Here is an 18,701-nt window from a genome sequence, read left to right as displayed (position 1 = left end):
GAATTTTTCCTATTAATGGTTTAAACCAGTGACATGATGCCTCTCTCATCAACTATTCTAAGTAGTTGATGTTTTGCAATCATTGTAAAGTTTCATAATGATGCTAATACATTATTTTAAAGTGAGTAATGGACAAATTGCATCATGTTTTTCTTTGCCATTCCAAGTGATCATTTTTAGATTATTCTCAGCTATCAAGTTGCTTATAATTCCATACTTCTGTAGTTATTATAACCAGGGGTGGGCTTACAATTTTTTAGCAAGAGGTTGTCTGCCCGGTGGTTGGGTGGGCGTAGCCATGGTGGGCAATGCCTAGTTGGCCTCCTGCATCATAGCAGGGGAGGCATTTTTGCCCTCCCCGGGCTCCAGAGGCTTTCCTCGAGTCTCTGGGAGGGCAAAAATGGCATCCCCAGGTTCTGAAGGCCTTCTGGAGGCTGGAAATAGGCCCATTTCCTGAATTTCCTTCCTTCCTGAACTTCTGGTTGGCCCATTTTTCGCCCTCCGCATGTGCCCTGCACTTACCTGCATCCAAAACGGGCCACATGGGGACTCCTGGGAGGGGCAGGGTGGGATGGGTGGGGCCAATAAGGAATGGGATTTGGAGGTTCTTCAAACTGCACAGAATCTTAGCTAGAGGTTCTCCCACCCCTGCGAACCCCCAGCAGCCCCACCCCTGATTATGTCCATGAAATACAAATGTTCCTTCTTTTTATTTCCAGGTACAAATGCCCAGTTATATCAATGCAGACATATATGTGTAAAAGTAAAAGGACTGATTATCTGAGTGGTATTTCTGAAAAAAAAGCACCTCTAAGTTGCTATGTGTCAGAAAAAGGAAATTATTTTTTATTTTCATTAAAAGATAAGCTTTACACTTTCCCTTCTCTTACTCTTATGGGGTCTTAGAGTGTCACAGATCTTTGCTTTCAAAGGTATAGTAGGAAGTAAATAATGAATTTTCATAAGAAGATTTAGAGAATCTTTACCAAGGCAACATTGTGGAAAACAATAGAGAAATGAAGATATAACACTTAAACAGCACATTTGCCCCATCTTAATTTGTAGAAGACAGCAGCTCCCATAGAAGATTTTTGATTTTATCCTTATGATTGGTGGATGACATTTTCAGAAAAAAAGAAATTTGGTGGATCATTTATCTCTTTCAAGGAGACTTGGACAAATTTCCTATTAGTTCCTTTCCCCATGGCAATAATTGCCATTTCTTTCTTTTTGGATTTATTGTTGTTGTTTGTCTAAGATCCTTCCCCTTTATAACTGCCTTATATCTTTGAAAGACAAAAAAGAATGGGGAATACTCTTCAAGGAATGATTTTCATTATCAATATGCCAAACTAATACAGTTTGGTGTTGCAATTGATTTCACAGATTCAGAATTAATCCCCTCCCCCCACCCCCATGGATGGACAGAATAGCCCACAAACAAGAATAGAATATACCTCCAACATTTTGTGATTATTACCTGCACACTCCACGCCAGCATCCTTACTGTGGCTACAACTGTGTTCTTTCATGCTTTTTGGTGGACATTTTCTTAGACTGTCTTCTTCCCCTGTGCAGTTTACCTGATCCATCCAGATTGGACCAGTTCCTTGTCCAAATTTAGCTGCACCTGCTGCTGCTAATGCATTTCCACAGCCTACTTCCCGGCACACCACATTGGCATCAGCTAAATCCCAGCCATTGTCACAAATTGTTCCCCATCTTTGGTTAAACAACACCTCAACTCTACCAGTGCAAATGGTAGAACCACCTGCCAGTCTCATCTCTGTGTAGAAAGAAAAAGAGAGAATGGAATTAATTTAGTACAGGGGATTCTAACGTGGCAGCCATCCAGAGCAGCCATTCCTGGAGCAAAGAACATGTTTATAACCTTCAAACAAAAGCAGCCACAGCTTTAATAACACCAGCATTCTCTGCTTTTGGCAGAAGCCCATCTAAGTATTTGTGTGGGATCACCATCAATATACACTAACAAAATGCATCATCTTTATTTATTCCAACCTCATAAAAATCTACCAGATTTATTTTATTTTTAATAGCTGTAAGTTGACCTACCTTCTGGGAATCAGCTGAATTTTTTTTAGAAATATATATGGACCACATTACATGGCAAAATGATAAATAAGTTGATGGTAGAAGGAATGGTTTTGTTCTGAGCAGATATAGGGGGAATTTAAGTTAGTTACATAAATTTCCCCTTTCCCACCCTTAATCTGCTATCTTTCCAGAACCTGATCCTATCTGAAGCTAGATATTTTGGGTTTCATTACTGAGAATCATTCCATTTCCTTTTCCTCATGGAATAATATATTTTGTGAAAAATTAATATATTCTTCTTGAAGATAGTTGTACTGTTTGTAGTTTTTGACAGGGATCTGGCAAAGAAGATTGGAGTTCCTGCCGCACAGAAAATAATCATATTCTTCTTTCATCAATGCTCCCCTTCTTAAATATAATGGTAATCAAGTTTGACCAGTCTTAGAAGCTAAGTAGAATTAGACCCAGTTAGTACTGGGGCAGGGGATCATATGGCAATCCAGAACTGCTAGATGGATTGAAATAACAGAAAACCATCTCAGAAAAAAAAAGAACAATGATCAACTATAATGATACCAGCAAACTACAAACACAAGAATCAAACTTAACTAAAGGATATCTTTACAATTTTGAACTCTCATATTGATTCATGAGGTTTTTCTGGTGATATAGAAAGTTTAATGAGTTCAATTCCAAGGGAGAGTTAAACTGTCCTCTTGTAATGTCCTGGAGCTATTCTACGCATATGCCTTTCCTTTATTATAGTAAATACTACTTATCATCACATGAGATAATGTTTTCACTGAAGTATATACAATACAAAAGTTCCGTAGTACATTACTACTTGCGGTAAGTTTATCATTCCAAGGTTATCATTCCAAAAATGCTTTCCATCTACCTATTCTGTAGTGCATATGGACATTTAACAGTTGGCTGGTGCTCAAATATTAATGGGTTACAATAATTCCACCCATGCTGTGAAAAGCTTCACTTGTTGAAACCTTCATATCAATTAGCCATGCTAAATATGACACAACTCTCAGTTGATAAACTCACCTGAACACACAACACCAGCATCTTCTCCATGATGGCAATCATTGTCTCCCAAAGGTCTTGATGGGCATTGATTGAGGAAGCTTTCTGTCCCTATACATCGAACTTCATCCATCCAGATGCGACCAACTCCTCGGCCAAAATTGGATTCCCTTGGTGCTGATATTGCACTTGCACAGCCTAGCTGCCGGCAGACAACACGGGCATCTTCTATGCCCCAGTTATCATCACAAACAGTACCCCACAAACCATTATGGAATACTTCCACTCTCCCTACACAGCGACTTGAACCATTCACCAGGCGAATCTCTATTGGTTGTGTAGCAGTTGGTTGGATAGTCACAGCTAAATCTATAAAAGCCAAGTTCACAGAGTGGATTAATAAGGAGAGAACAGGGTGGATAAAATAAAAGCATCCTTTATATAACTGCTTTGAGAACATAGCAACAGGAGAGAAAGAAGATATGGGCAAAGATTTGAGAAGCATCTGCTGAATCAGAGGAACATTGTTCTTTTTCCTTCCTTCAATTTTTTTTTTTAATTTGATTTATATGCCGCCCTTCTCCGGAGACTCAGGGCGGCTTACAATGCGTTAAGCAATAGCCTTCATTCTTTTGTATGTTTTATACAAAGTCAGCTTATTGCCCCCACAAACTGGGTCCTCATTTCACCTACCTTAGAAAGGATGGAAGGCTGAGTCAACCTTGAGCCTTGGAGAGATTCGAACCAGCAGAAATTGCAGGCAGCTGTGTTAATTACAGGGTGCACTAAACCCCTGTACTATCAAGGCCAATTCTCAAAGACTACCTGAGCAACTCTCTGCAGTTCTCTGGGCAGGGTTTTTTCACAAGTGGTTTGCCATTGTCTTCTCCATAAGGGCAAGAGAAAGTGACTGGCCCAGGGTTATCCAGCTGATTTGTGTCTAAGGTGAAACTAAAATTTCTTCCACCACCTTTTGTTGAATGCAAATCTTATTACTTAGGCTCTCAATCTTATTTCAAACAAAATAGGTTGTTCAGAAATTTAGAGTAAAATCAGAAAACAATGATAAAGGGATGGTTGATTAATTGAATAGATCAGGACTGTCAAACTCCCAACCCATGGGCCGGATGCGTCACACACTGGTAACACTGACACCCAATTTAGCGAAGGAGAAAAAAGTCCCGATACGTCATGTCATGGTGTCGTGATGACATGAGTTTGACACCCCTGGAATAGATCCTAATATTTTTGAGATTTTTCAAAATTGTTCTGTGGTTTACAACTCTGTTTAATACTGTTCTAAAGAAGTTAAAGAATTTATTGGGAACTTGCCTACAATTGTCAAGAAATCTTTTAACACTGACAAGGGAGTAAGACAGAAATCATGTTTCTAAATTGAAATATAATTTATGAATTAAACTGAAAGAACTATTAATATTCACCATACTACTTTATTTTGTTTAGCTTTATAAATAAATTTAATTTAATTACAAAAGTACAAAAGATGCTTTATACATTTCTCCCAAGACACTTTATTGCAGATTTTCATTTTGGGAAAAAAGAAATTTAACAGCATGACTGATGCAGAAATAGCTGAGTTTATAACCATCAAATGATTTCAGTTATTCTGCCATTCTGCCTTTCCTTCCCTTCCCTGCCTCCTATATCCAATTTAAATCCTATATTAGTTTAGCCCAGAGTTTCTCAACCTCAGCAACTTTAAGACATATAGACTTCTACTCCCAGAATTCTCCAGGCAGCATGGTAACTCAGTGAATGCAGACTTTTCAGACTTCATGTTCTAAGGTCTCTAATAACTTTAATATGGTTAATAAGTGATTTCCTAAAGTGATAAGAGATAGATATTTGCAAATCTTGTGGCTTTAAAAAGGCTTTGCTCTGATTGTCACCAAGAAGTCTGATCTCTTCATTTTCTGGTGCTCAAGAAAAACTGTTGTCCTGCAGTCCCCTCCTGAGTAGCAACTGTCTTGAGCACATCTGGGTGATCTCCTGCCCTATATAGAGAGGTGGCAAAGATTTGGTTTATTCATTGATTTTTCAGCCTTTGCTGCTGTCATCAGCTTTGCTTTCACAGGAACATATTCTTCCCCCTAAAGTCCTCAAATTTTCCTTTTTGATAAGATTTGGATCAAAAATAAACATTTTTTTCACTTTCCTGAGGAGAAGTAATGTAATTGTTAGACTAAATATTTTTATAGCTATTGGAGTTCTGATATTTAATTATGTATGTATGTATGTTTGTATGTATGTATGTATGTATGTATCTATGTATGTATGTATGTATGTATGTATGTAATGTAATGTAATGTAATGTAATGTAATGTATATCTCATTTTTATTATTTTTGCAAATAAGGCTGTGAACATATCCCACATACTTTCTTCCTCTTATTTTTACCATGGTAACAATGAGATAGTCTGGACTGAGAAAGAATGACTGGCCCAAGATCACTTATCTGATTTTCATGGCTAAGGCAGGACTTCAACTCACACTCCCCTATTTTCTAACCTGGTGCCTTAACCACTAAACCAAATTTATTCTCTTTTAGTGTATTTTTGGTCATTCAAATGTATTACTGTTATTGCCAAATTGTTTTATTTGTTTTAATTTAATTTAATTTGTATACCGCCCTTCTCCAGCAGGACTCCTCTATCTGCATTCATTTTCAAAAAAAAAATTTTGAAAGTTAATTTTTGTTTACTTAAATAAAAAAAATAAGTAAAATTGTTAATTTTATTTTAATCTTTTATGGAGCCTTCCGTCTCATAACAGGTTCTGGGCAGTATACTAAATACATTATAATAAATACAAAATCATTCTGCTCTGATTAAACAGTAATTACCAAAACTAAACCACATCATTAATGGTGTTTACCAAGTGCCTGGTCCAAAAGCTTGGAAGAAATGTTTTATAGAATGTTCCTTTGGCTAGTTTGGGTCAGTTAAATAATGCTTGGAGTATAAATATCTTAAATAATTATAAAGCAAAGGAGTGTACTAAATGTACTAGAGGGCATGAACTGTTTCATAAAAATAATGTCATAAATTTCATTTTACATGTGAATCCATTGTTGAACTATGTAGTCCATACTGCATGAACAATTACAAAATTACGATACAACATCTCAAAAGTCCATTGCTGAATGTTGCACTGCAAAATACGTGTTTCCCACATATCACTTTAGAAGTGATTTAGTAGAAGTGTTTTAGTAGAACAACCCATTCTATTCCTAATCTCATTGTCATACCATGTAAATTCTACAAATCCTTGAGTCCTATAGGAATCTGACAAATCTCAGCCTTTGTATTGTTCAATGGTAGTTTTAAGAAATATGCATTTTTAATAAATTATTTTCCTATTTTAATTTTTGATTAAAATAATGAGCCACCCTTGCCAATCATTAATTTTTCCCTTTTCAGAAACCCATTTTGTTCACTACACTTTTTACATATATAATAGGTTTATTTTGTTGTGTCCCAACATCAGAATATTCCAGAATATAAATGTCTTATTGGCTCATCTCTTGATCCTGTTTGCATCTTTCCATTCCCTTCCTTTGGTTGTTTTTGTTCGTGTATTTTTGAAATATTCTTCCATGACACTCAACCGAAAAAAAAAAGGCAGCAAAATGGGGATCTAATTTCCTTCTCCCAAGTCAAAACCATGCAAAGAACAGATGTAGCTTAGAATTCAAGGCTACCTGAATCTTTCTTATTCCCTCTTGCTTATTCCCAGACAAACTCTTGGCCCAAAATTTTGATGATTTCCAAAGTTGAATTTTTCTAATCCCAGAAAAATCTGGCTTCACGGGATACTGATACTGTCATAGATAAAAACCAACTTGTTTCATGTGAATGCCATCCTCTATATATAATCCTCTAAATGTGTCTATTACAGATGGGCTGCAGTCAGTCAGGACTCCGATGATGGTTCTGAAGTTGAAGAAAAGGCCCCAGCAGAATCTTTGAACAGCCTCAGGAGGTACACAGTTAATAATCACCTGAGGCTGCTCAAACACAGGTACCAGCTAAAGAGCTGAAGTACAGATAATGATGACATATGGCCTCTCAATCCCTGCACCTGATGAGTAGAGTTAAGAGCACAGCAAAGACATTCTGTGATGCTCCTTGCCAAGTAAGGGCATACATCTCTTGAATAAAGGCTGCTGGCTGCAGCCTAGTTTAAGAGGCAGCCCTGACCCATGATCCCTTATTGGAATCAACAGGTGTAGTCTCCAGTTCTTGTGTGAGATTTGTTTGCATTCTGCCCACCTCTGGACTGATTGATAACCTTGACATGGCTCTTGGAACTCTGGACTGGATTTTGTTGCTCTATATATTCTTGTTAAAAGCAAAACCACTCAGTAGGCTTCTTTCAGAAGCTACAGTTATTTCCTGGTCTTGAGTAATCTGCTAATATGTGAATGTATAATTGAACCCAGAAACAGGACATGAGCAAAAATTTTGAAAATGAATGCAGATAATATATTGTCACCAGGCACATTTCTTCTGAGCCCTATGTGACAGACTAGACTAAGAAATAGACTCCATAGAAGAGCCTAATGCTGGGAACAATTGTGGGCAAAAGAAGAAGGGGATGACAGAGAATGAGGTAGCTGGTTGGAGTCACTGAAGCAGCTTAAATGGACTCCAGGGGATGTTAGAGGACAGGAAAGCCTGGAGGAATGTTATCCATGGGGTTGCGATGGGTCGGATGACTTTGCAACTAATAACAGCAAAAACTCTAATAAACAACTTCCATTTAGATAGGCTACAGTAACATAATCTTGTAAATCTGATTGTTATCTTTCTTCTCCTTTTATATGCATGTGAATTAGGGAGATGGCTGTCTGAGATATTTTTTTATAACACTCCCTCATTTCTTGGATTTAAGCACTGTTTCCCATTTTGTTGCTTTGGTAATGGATTTTTCCTCTCTCCATTCAGGTCATCCTTTTTATTCTCTGCACTATTATACCAAGTCCCATGTCCTGCAATGAATTGAACCATTCTGCTTGCCACTTAATCTGCCTCTTCCCCCTTTCCTCCAACAATTCATTCCTTGAAGACTGGGAAAAGAAAGAAAAAGATTATCATTAAACCCTGGGGAGAGAGGAGAGAAATCAGTTATCTGAAAATATTCTACAGTATGAGTTCATTTGAAAGTAATCTTTCAGAATTATTGCAATCTGCAACTCTTTTCAGGTTGAAAGAATGCACATGTATTGCTAATTGATATGGGCAGAGTTTCCCAATAGCACAATCACTATTGCCTACACAGGTTTCTTGTTTCTAGAGATGCTAATTACAGCAAAATGTACTTTGTAGATCCTGGCATGACTCAATTGAGCAGATGTAGATAGATGTAGATGTAATGTGACCTTGGATTTCCACCTCCCTTTCAAGCCGACTACAGATTATTGCCATTCTAATTTCAAGAAATACAACAAAGGGGTTGATTACGTAAAGATCACTGTTTGTACTGGGGTTAACCATGGATTTGTATCCACAAGTTTCCTAATCCTCTGATAATTTCAGTAGAAATGTGTGTGTGCATGTGTGTGTGTGTGTAACAAAATCTATACAGTATGTTTAAATGGTCAGTGAGATGAACAAATAACATTCTGCCTCCTTTTCCATTCTACCCAGAGTCTGGTAATAGCTTGGATTTGTTAAAGGATTTGCATTAAAACTCTATATAGGTCTGCTGTGCAAAAGACAAATAACACACATATTTTGAAAAATTAACTTCTGGGTATTTCCCCCCTCTATGCTCAAAACTTGAGTGCACGGCCAAAAACTCTGAAGTGCTCTGTAAGAACTAAGAGGTGTCATAGAGGACAGTTTGAGAGAAAGAAGCATTAGAGAAATTTGCTATTAGTCTTAGCCCAATAATATTCCCTTTGAAGCAACCTTGTGAAGATAATGGCCTTCTTTCTGGGAAAACCAAAATAGTACACAATGATGAGTTTAGTGGCAATTATTGAACTTTGGAAAAATGACTCAATATGTCAAGTTTGAACTGCAATATCTATTGCAGTAGAGCAATGAAGCAAGCAGAACTCTGTGACAGTCCAAATCAGTTTTACTGGAAATCCAAACTTGGGTTGTTGTTGTTGTTGTTTTACAAAATTCTTCTAGAGTTCTTCTCTAGCTCTCTTTGTGTGTTTATTGAAAATGACTAATTAGTGTCATAGAGGTCCTATTGCTTTAATCACAATCCAGATAAAAATTACCTGTCTCTGCTACTTAAAAATTCCCACTGACCTTGGTCATTGAGACTAGAAGTTTTTTTTCTCTCATGTCTTGCTTTTAATAGTTGGGAGAAAAAAGACTCACAAGGGTGACTATTTTTGCAAGGCACACATTTCATAATCTCATTGAATTCCTAAGAAAGAGGTTGTTGCTTGGAAAATTTAATCATGAAATAGAAAATGGAGAACATTGCTCAACAATCCTAACTGATTTGCTCTGTGAGAGAGAAGTTGCTTCAAAGCTCAGCTACTAGTGCTAATATTGCTTGCTACAGAGCCAGAAAATTTCCATGCAAGATTGATCAACATTTGTTCTTTTTCCTTTCAAATCTTCATCTCCCCACTGTTCAAGCAACAGCTACTCATAATTACAGGCAAGAGCGGTGCTTGCAAATGGTCATCTTGGATGCATTTCTTCTACAGCTTCTTTAGCTGAACTGCATATTTAATGTATGTTTCCATGTCTTCTAATGAGTTATCTGTAATGAAAGTTTTGTTCTCTCCATGTTTCCAGCCTCTTAGGGAATACTAAAAGGGGCCTAGGAAAATTTTTATATTACATGTATACATGTAACTTTTTATATTACATGTATACAGTCTGATTTTTAAATTCCCTCAAATATACATAAAGAGACTGCAGTTTGGTGGTAGTTCATATTCCAGATTGAAAGCTTGAAGAATTTCTGGCATGAGTATTACATTGACCAGTATTTTCCGTTCTTATATAAAGGGTAGGGTCTCTTCTTGAACTACCCTAGTTTTTCCCCCCCCTTCTTTTAGACCATAATTCGTAGTTTACAAGGAATAGCTGGGTTCATGAAACGGATGATAAAATAAGAAAAGCCGACACTATGCTTAGAATGATGTATGAACTAGTCTAGGAAAACTGTGATTAGAAAGAACTCACTTGCACCAATTGGTATAATTTAATACTTTTTTTTTTTTTGCAACAATATAGTTAAAAGCATAAAGGAGCCCTGATTTGACTTAGTTAGCTAACTTGATGGCAAAGACAACATAGTGGGAAAGACAAATTTAAAGCAAAACAAAAAAAAAATCATTAATAGATTTGAAAGCCAATGTACTGTAGTGAGGTGTCAGAGCTTGGGGTAGGAGTAGAGAGAGTAGAGAGAGTAGAGAGTCCCAGGTTCAATTCACCTTAAGATGTCAAAATTACTGAATGAATGAAAAAAAATACTAGATTATTGTGATGATAACATAGGCTAGTGAAGAGTATGGCATACACTAGCTTACACTTCTGAATAAAAAGAAAGATATAAATAAAAGAAATACTTAATTGTGAAAAAAACAGAAGGGGCAAGGAACTAGGGTCATTCAAGAAGAGTTAATGGGTTTCCCTCTTTTGGTCTATTTTAGCAATGGTATTAGATAGAAAAAATCTGATAAAATGTTCTTGTTTGCATAGTTGAGAATTTTTTGTTGATACCTTCAGTTGCCAATTGTCTTCAGTTGATACACATCTTCAGTTGTCTCTCTCTATCTCCCTGACACAACACACACACAGAGAGAGAGACAGAGAGAGAGAGAGAGAGAGAGAGAGAGAGAGCCAGAGAGACTTCCTGTTTTGAGTGCAGCCATTGAGTGATCATTGCAGCAATGTATTGAAACTAAAAAGGGAGGTGCCTTAGGAGAGAAATATTGTCCTTTCTGTTCATATATTTTGTTTTATTTGTGATACCCATGCTCACATTCAAAAATCTTGATAGGAAGTTTTTCTATCTAGAGCCCTCTAGAAAGTACCAGGTTAGAAAAAAAATGGCGTACCTTTTGCTGAAATGCTAAATCAGTTTGTAGAAAAGGAAAAAGAAAAGAAAAATTCTGTCAGGAAAAAACTGGAAGACATAAGCTTTAAGAGGTACAATACAGTAAATTTGTTTTGAGAAATTTGAGAAATTTGTCAAAGAAAAGAGCAAAGTTAGAACCACTGAAGAAGTGGTTTGAGAAATGTAACCTCATATCAAGTAGAACTGTTGTCTTACATCTTACATCTTTGACAAGTGCACATGAGAAGAAACTTCATTGGCCAGCTTTTCTAAAACCTATGAAAGAAGATGGAGGTATGATTCTTTGCTTCTATACACTCTTAATAACCTGGGCTAATGTAGCAGATTACAGACTATAGTCTTAAGTGAAAAGAACTCCATCCTACAATGAATTGATTTAGACTGATAAAGGCTAGAGGAGAGAGAAAGATATTGACCGAGACAGAGAAATAACAAAAAAAGAGAGTTATTCTATTTGGCAGCCTGAAAGGAGAGACAGGAGCATTAATGCAAACAAGTTTTTTTTCCTTTTAAACTTTCAATCCTTTTCATATTCTTAGGAATGGAAGTTACTGATACCCATAGCAGACTTGGGGAAGTGCATTTTTCTAGGGCTAATTTGGAATTCAAAATTGTCCTCTTGGTCATTATCCCACTTTTAGCTCCATTCCTGGTAGCCACTGTTTAGAAATTATTTGGAAAAAAGTAAAATAATAACATATAGATCCAACCTTTGGGTAGTTTGGCTTGGACATATTTTGTTTGTGAGCCTGTTCTAATTTGGCAACCTTGTAGTCAATGATCAAAGTCTATGTTTTCTTTATCTCCCATTTTTATTTTATTTATTTATTTAGCTAACAGGAAATGCTCCTTGCCAATATTTGTCTGATGTCTGGATCTGCATGGTCCAAGCAATCGCCCCCCAAAACTGTTGAAATTTCACAAGCTCTTATGCAGGATCATCAGTCTTCTCAAAGAGTAACCTGTACTCAAATAATCGTAAATCCCATCTTCACAATCTACAGTTGCTTGCATTGCCAGCTGTATGTGCACCTACAAATTGAAGATTAAAACCTGACAATAGACACACATATATACACTATGGGGTTCTTGGCACTGAGATTGGTTGTTTTCTTGCAGATATTTCATTACTCAACTAGTAATGTGCAAAAAGGGTGTGGGGTTTGCTCTCTTTTTACATACAGTGATTTGCCTTATCAGTCAGGTCAAATAGAGAGGAATCTCCACCCTCTTCTAGCACTAACAATGTTAGGGAGATAAAGAAAGTTTAGCCATGTACCACAATCTGCCTCCAATTTTGGAGAGAACAATGAATGGTTATTTCTTTCAAACTGGCAGATGACACAAGGGAGTTTACCAATCACTTTCTTTAGATTTCCTGCATGAAATCAGTTGCTGTCCTCATTTTAGGGACCCAATGAGATTAACAACTGATAAAATAGAAAGTCTACTGACATACTTCCCATTGCCTGAGAAATTAGAGGAAAACATATTAAGATGCAGAAGAGCCCTTAGAACTTTAGACATCAGGGCCAATAATAAATGACAATATTTGGAAAGTCCTATTTCCTAAAATCTAGCCTCAGACTGAGGTTTTTATTTATGTTTGTTTATTTACACACACACACACACACACACACACACACACGTACAGTGAGAGCTTAAAATCAGCTTGAGGGAAGGGGGCAAACTTCATCATTGCCTCCATTACAAGAACTGTGAGATCTAGGTTCCAAAATTCCAGCCAACCATTATTATGCACCAAACCATAATATATCACTTTCTTGTCATCAAATTTCAACTGGATTTTTGCAGCCTCAATTATTTTCCCTTGTATACTTATGACCCCTTTCAATCTAATTTCAGTTCCTCCATGCTGAAGTGGGGAAGAACTTCTCCATGGCAAAATCCACCAATTATTTGTTTGTCATTTATCTGGCTGCTGAAAAGTTGGTTATATGCCTTTGTTTCTCTTGCTAACTTCCTAGTATGAAATGTAGACAATATAAACAGAATATGGATTCTATATGCTAATCATTTGCATGCCAGCATGATCTTCCCTAAGCTAACAAAGACTCATCTAAACACCAGAATGGTTCTCTGTCAGATCATTAGAAACCACATAGTTCAAAATGGACAATATAGTCCAAGACTAATAGTTTAAGACATCCTGTCACATTTCAGACAAAATGCTATTCTACAAAAAATGGATGAGAAAGAAAAGCAAAAGCAGTCATGATTTATGACATTGGAATACTTCTGATCCATCTGATCCACGTTTTATTCACTCATGAGTTGTAGGGGCCTTTTGATGCACTTCTTGACCATAATTCTAATTTTTAGTGGCCAGGCTCAATAAAAATTTTATCAGGTTTCTATATATATATGTATGTATGTATGTGTGTGTCTATATATATATATATATATATAATATATATAATATATATATATATATAATCTTTTTCTTTCTTTTTCGTAGGCTTTTATGTGCATATTCTTTCTAGCCAGGTTTTACCTACGTAAACTATCCAGGGCTGCATAACATCGTAGCTTACGTAGGTAAAACCTGGCTAGAAAAAATATGCATATATATATATATATATATATATATATATATATATATATATAATCACCTATATGCATATATATATATATATATATATATATATATATATATATATATATATATTCACCTAATAGTTAGAACAACTTTATTTAATAGCCTAATCTGTGAATGTTTATTTAGTGTATTGTGTGAGTAATGCTATCACTATTAATATCATCATCATCATTGTCATCATCTTCATTGTCATCTTTATCATCATCATCATCATTGACAGGTAGTCCTCGACTTGCAACTATAACTGAGCACAAAATTTCAGTTGTTAAGTGAGACATTTGTTAAATGAGTTTTGCTGCATTTTACGACCTTTCTTGTCACAATTGTTAAGTGAATCACTGCAGTTGATAAGTTAGTAGCCTGGTTGTTAAGTGAATGTAGCTTCCTCCTTGATTTTGTTTGTCAGAAGGTTACAAAAGGTGATCACATGACCTTGGGAAACAGCAACAGTCATAAGTGTGAATCAGTTGCTAAGCATCTGAAATCTGATCAGATGATCATGGGGATGCTTCAAAGGTCGTAACTATGAAAAATGGCTGTACAGAACTTTTTTCAGTTGCCATTGTAACTTTGAATGGTCACTAAATGAACTGTTGTAAGTCGAGGACTACCTGTAGTTAAAATATAAGAAACTAGTGGAAAGCATTTCTAAGCATGTACTTTTTAAAAAGAACATTGAGAAGAGCTACTGGATCAGACTAGCCTTTATTTAGTAAACATTTTTTGTAAGAACTTTGGCAATCATCAGATAATAGATATGCCACTAATAACTCTTTATCCATCTTCTACCCACTTTGGTTTTACCTTGAAAGTTTATATTCTGGTAAGTTCCCTTGATTAAAAACATAATAGAAAAGCTAGCAAGCACTAAACCATCCATTATAAATTAGCTAGTGAGACCATAAGTCACCATAAATTACAATCTTTGACTAGCTGGCATCAAGAGGTCCATCAGAAAAGAGTCAGGAAGTTATCAATAGTCAACAATTAGTTTATTTTAACAACTGGCTTATATTGATTTCTAGCAATTAAGTACTTTACAGACAAACACACATATACCAAGGTGCATATTGGCAGATGGAGAAGGAACTTGCTCTGTTACCACCTGTAACAGAAGAAGGAGCCAGGGCTAAAGGAAACAACCATCTATTAGCTTAAAATCTGTAGAGATTTTCAGTCATCCAGGTCATGGTTGTCCCAAAGGTGCTTTTTTTTTTTTTTTCAGGAGGCAACTGGGCTTTCTTGTTTTTTCTTTTGAAGACATTTTGCTTCTCATCCAAGAAGCTTCTTCAGCTCTGACAGGATAATGTGGAATGAAAGGATTTATACTCCTTGCAGACAACTGGTAATCTGCATCCTTCTGGCAGGCAGCTGATAATGTTCAATGACCCTCTAAAAGGATGCAGTTTACCAGCTGTCTGCAAAGAGTATAAATCTTTTCATTCCACATTATCCTGTCAGAGCTGAAGAAGCTTCTTGGATGAGAAGTGAAACATCTTCAAAAGAAAAAACAAGAAAGCCCAGTTGCCTCCTGAAAAGAAAAAAAGCACCTTTGGGACATACATTAGCTTGTTGCAGAATTAAAAAAAAAAAAAAAAAAGGATTACTCACCCCAAAAACAGGTAAAGAATAAAAGGGTCAAAGTAACCTCTTTGATTCTCTCTCCTAGATATTTCTCCCCAAAGGGGAGAGAATAGGAAGCCATAGATCCCAACTAGGTAGAAGCAGATTATTCACTTGTTGTAATGAGCAAAAGCTTGGACTTAAACTGCAGCTTGTCCTGATGGGACACTCTCATAGGTCAATGCCACGGGCAAAGATTGGGAAGCAAAATACCTAGAGGGGGCTGGGTGAAACTGGAGGGAGGAGTCTAATCCCTTCACTTGGTGAAATATACTATTTGCCAGTACTGCAGATATTTTCTGCGTATCGGACATTGAGAAACAACTTTCAGTTCCCCACAAATACCAAGAGATGAATCGCAAGCGTAAATAAGCATCGTGTTTCAATTCCAGGATTAGTTTTTGCTGTCGGAGATAAATTTTAGACATGCTAGAAAATGGCAAATGTGTTTCTGGGCATATGAACTCTGCTTTTTCCTCATTAGTAATGAGGAAAACACACATATATACCCAAAACCCTGAAGTAGGTTTGAGTTCCTAAGTAGAGTTTATTTTCGAAGCAGCCTGTCTTTCCGTCTTCCTCTCCTTCTCTCCAAATAAATTAATGAATTAATACCAAATGGTAGCACTGTGAAGAGTAAAGTCTTTCTAGATGATTGTGGCAAGTAGATTACTGACTGGATCATAATAATTGTATAATGTCCCTCTTGTGACATTCATTGACATGTCCAATTCAAAGTATAGGCAGTCCATTTATATGCACAATTGGGACTAGGACTTCTGTTGATAAGCGAGCTGATCATTAGATAAGTCATGCCCAAAGTTATGACCTTTTCTGTCACAGTTGTTAAGTGATCCATATCAGTCATTAAGTGAACTATACAGTCGTTAAGTAAATCTGACTTCCTCTCATTGATTCTGCTTGTTGGAAGCTAGCTGGAAAGGTCACAAATGGTGATCACATAAACCAAAGATGCTGCAACTATTATAAATATATTCTGATTGTCAAGTGCCTGAATATTGATCACATGACTGTGGGGTCACTGTGATGGCCATAAGTGCAAAGACTGGCACTAAGTCACTTTTTTCAGCACTGTTGTAACTTCAAACAGTTACTAAACAAATGGTTGTAAATTGAGGAGTATCTGTATTGCTATTGTCTGGGCTAACGATATTTCCTCCCTGTGTTCTATGGTGATGGTTTACACAGGCCCTGCTCAGTTTAGTGGTCTCTTATTTTTAATTGCTGTCCCAGAAAGACACAACAAGTACTGACACCAGAATCATCATTAAAGCAAATTTTTAAAAAAAAATTATTTTAATGAAAATGCCTATATTTTGTGCTACCAAGTAGTCTTTGAATAAAACAGATTTTGCTGTTTTCCAATGCTGTTTAATGTTCTCAGAAACAGACTAGTGAAATACATTCTTTTACATTTTTGTAAAAAGATCAAACTTTTACTATGAAGTTTATTTTGTACTACCGATTTTAATATACATTTTTTTATTTAGTCTAACAATCACTCAGATATACACATGCATATAAACATAATACACATTTTCATATTTTGAATATATCGTCACTATTTTACTCTTCAGATTTGATCCCTGTTCATAATAAAAAATCATCTTTCTATCTAGGGTTCAATAAGATTTCTCAAATGTTGGTGGGATATTCTTGTAGTTTGTATTCTGTTCCTGCAGCTATTCATAAACAAGAATCTAAGGAGCGCCTTTATGTTTGCTTATCATGTGATTATTCAGAGGTGGGGTGTGTGCTAACAGTTCATTGACATGGTGTTGGATCTAAATTTTGTTTTCATGAATTTGTTTCATTGATTTTAATGGATCTAAGTAAGTTCTCAGAGTCAAGCTCAATCCCTAGTCTTCATGGAGACACTCATATATTTTTTTGGACAGCAAACACAAGTAATCAGCTATTGCCTTTTTCCACATTTTTTAAACCGTCTCATATTAGGATGTGCTCTTCAGATTTCCTGTTGGTCTCCCATTCAAATATAAACCAGCTCCAATTCTTATTTTTTAAAAACAGACAATCAGATACTGCCAGTTTCTACTGAGTTCATTTTATCAGCATAAAAACTGGTTCAATCCACTATAAATGTTAAGAGTTTATGCTTAACTTGAATACTTGTACGTGCCTCACCCACCCATAATTTATTGTTAAAGAATATCTTCTTTTTTGTATACTATATTGAGCTCTATTGAAATGTTGGAAGATAATTTAAGCATGATGAATATGATGCAAAATAAACACATTGACTTCATGATAATATATGTTTATGGCTTAGCCATGTAATTAAAAATAGGAAATTAAGAGATAGTTTCATGAAGAAAGAAGATAAAAGAAAGAGATCATCTTTCCTGCTTTATTGCTTCCATTTGGGGGAAATAGCCCACACATACATTTAATTGCTAATTACCCTTTCTATCACCCATACCCACAGTCTATCAGCAAAATTTCATTCAGCCTCTATTACTTATTGAAGAAATGCATTGCTAACTACATTGCCTTCGACCTGGATGTGTTGACATTTTGAAGCGGCATGATCAAACAGAAATTCCTCTTGGGCTAAAGGTATCTGTTTGCTGAAGCTAACTTTCAAATGTAAACAAACATGAGAGAGAGAATTGCCCAACATGAGAAATCTGGTTCTCCAGGTCATCACATGAAAGGCAAGTGTGCGCAAATGCTTGAGCACAACCTGGTTTTCATTAACGCCTTTCCCTCCATATATTCACTGTGTGGATTGAAGAACAATTTAGATTCAACAGAGGTGCTACTTCTGGAGGAGTAGCTGAAAATGTATTTAGAATTTTGGTGGGATTGTATTCTTTCTGAAGGATCAGGTTCACAAATTGGGTATGTTACTCTATCAACTGTGGATTAAAGTCCTCCTATAAACTGTAACACATTTACTAGATTTGGTTGGAATATTAGTTGTATCTGGCATTTACAACATAAGACCTGATTCTATTCCAATGAAATTATAGCAGTGCATCTACTTTAATGCAAGAGGGTCTCCATTCTGAGATTCATCAGTCAGAGGTGATCTTTTCAGTACTATTTCCAGAAAGTTTGGTTATGTGCTAATGTTGGCTAATAAACTATGGACTGGGCAGATTGTATATGCTTAGTCATCTCTTTGGAACACACTGTTCCCATTTAAAGCTTAAATAGTTTCTGAATCCTAGCACATAGCATGTATACTATAATATAAGAAAAGAAGAAAAATCTTTGATCCACAATATTGTCTTTTATGAGT

General features: G+C 36.1%; 1 protein-coding gene across 1 annotated transcript in view; it reads right to left on the bottom strand.

Annotated features, from left to right (window-relative positions):
* LOC117668983 (scavenger receptor cysteine-rich domain-containing protein DMBT1-like) overlaps positions 1-15,650 on the bottom strand; it is a 36,566-nt gene extending 20,916 nt beyond the window's left edge. The window contains exons 1-3 of the mRNA XM_034423066.3: positions 15,404-15,650; positions 3,115-3,462; positions 1,481-1,786 (exon numbers count right to left, since the gene is read on the bottom strand). Of these exons, the coding sequence (XP_034278957.1) occupies positions 1,481-1,786; positions 3,115-3,462; positions 15,404-15,497 (748 nt within the window). The 5' untranslated portion in view covers positions 15,498-15,650. The remainder of the gene's footprint in view (positions 1-1,480; positions 1,787-3,114; positions 3,463-15,403) is intronic.
* Positions 15,651-18,701: the final 3,051 nt, after the last annotated feature.

This window comes from Pantherophis guttatus, chromosome 4 (genome assembly GCF_059756535.1).
Source record: "Pantherophis guttatus breed Tessera chromosome 4, ASM5975653v1, whole genome shotgun sequence".
Taxonomy (NCBI): Eukaryota; Metazoa; Chordata; class Lepidosauria; order Squamata; family Colubridae; genus Pantherophis; species Pantherophis guttatus.
This window is presented reverse-complemented; position numbering and strand designations above follow the sequence as displayed.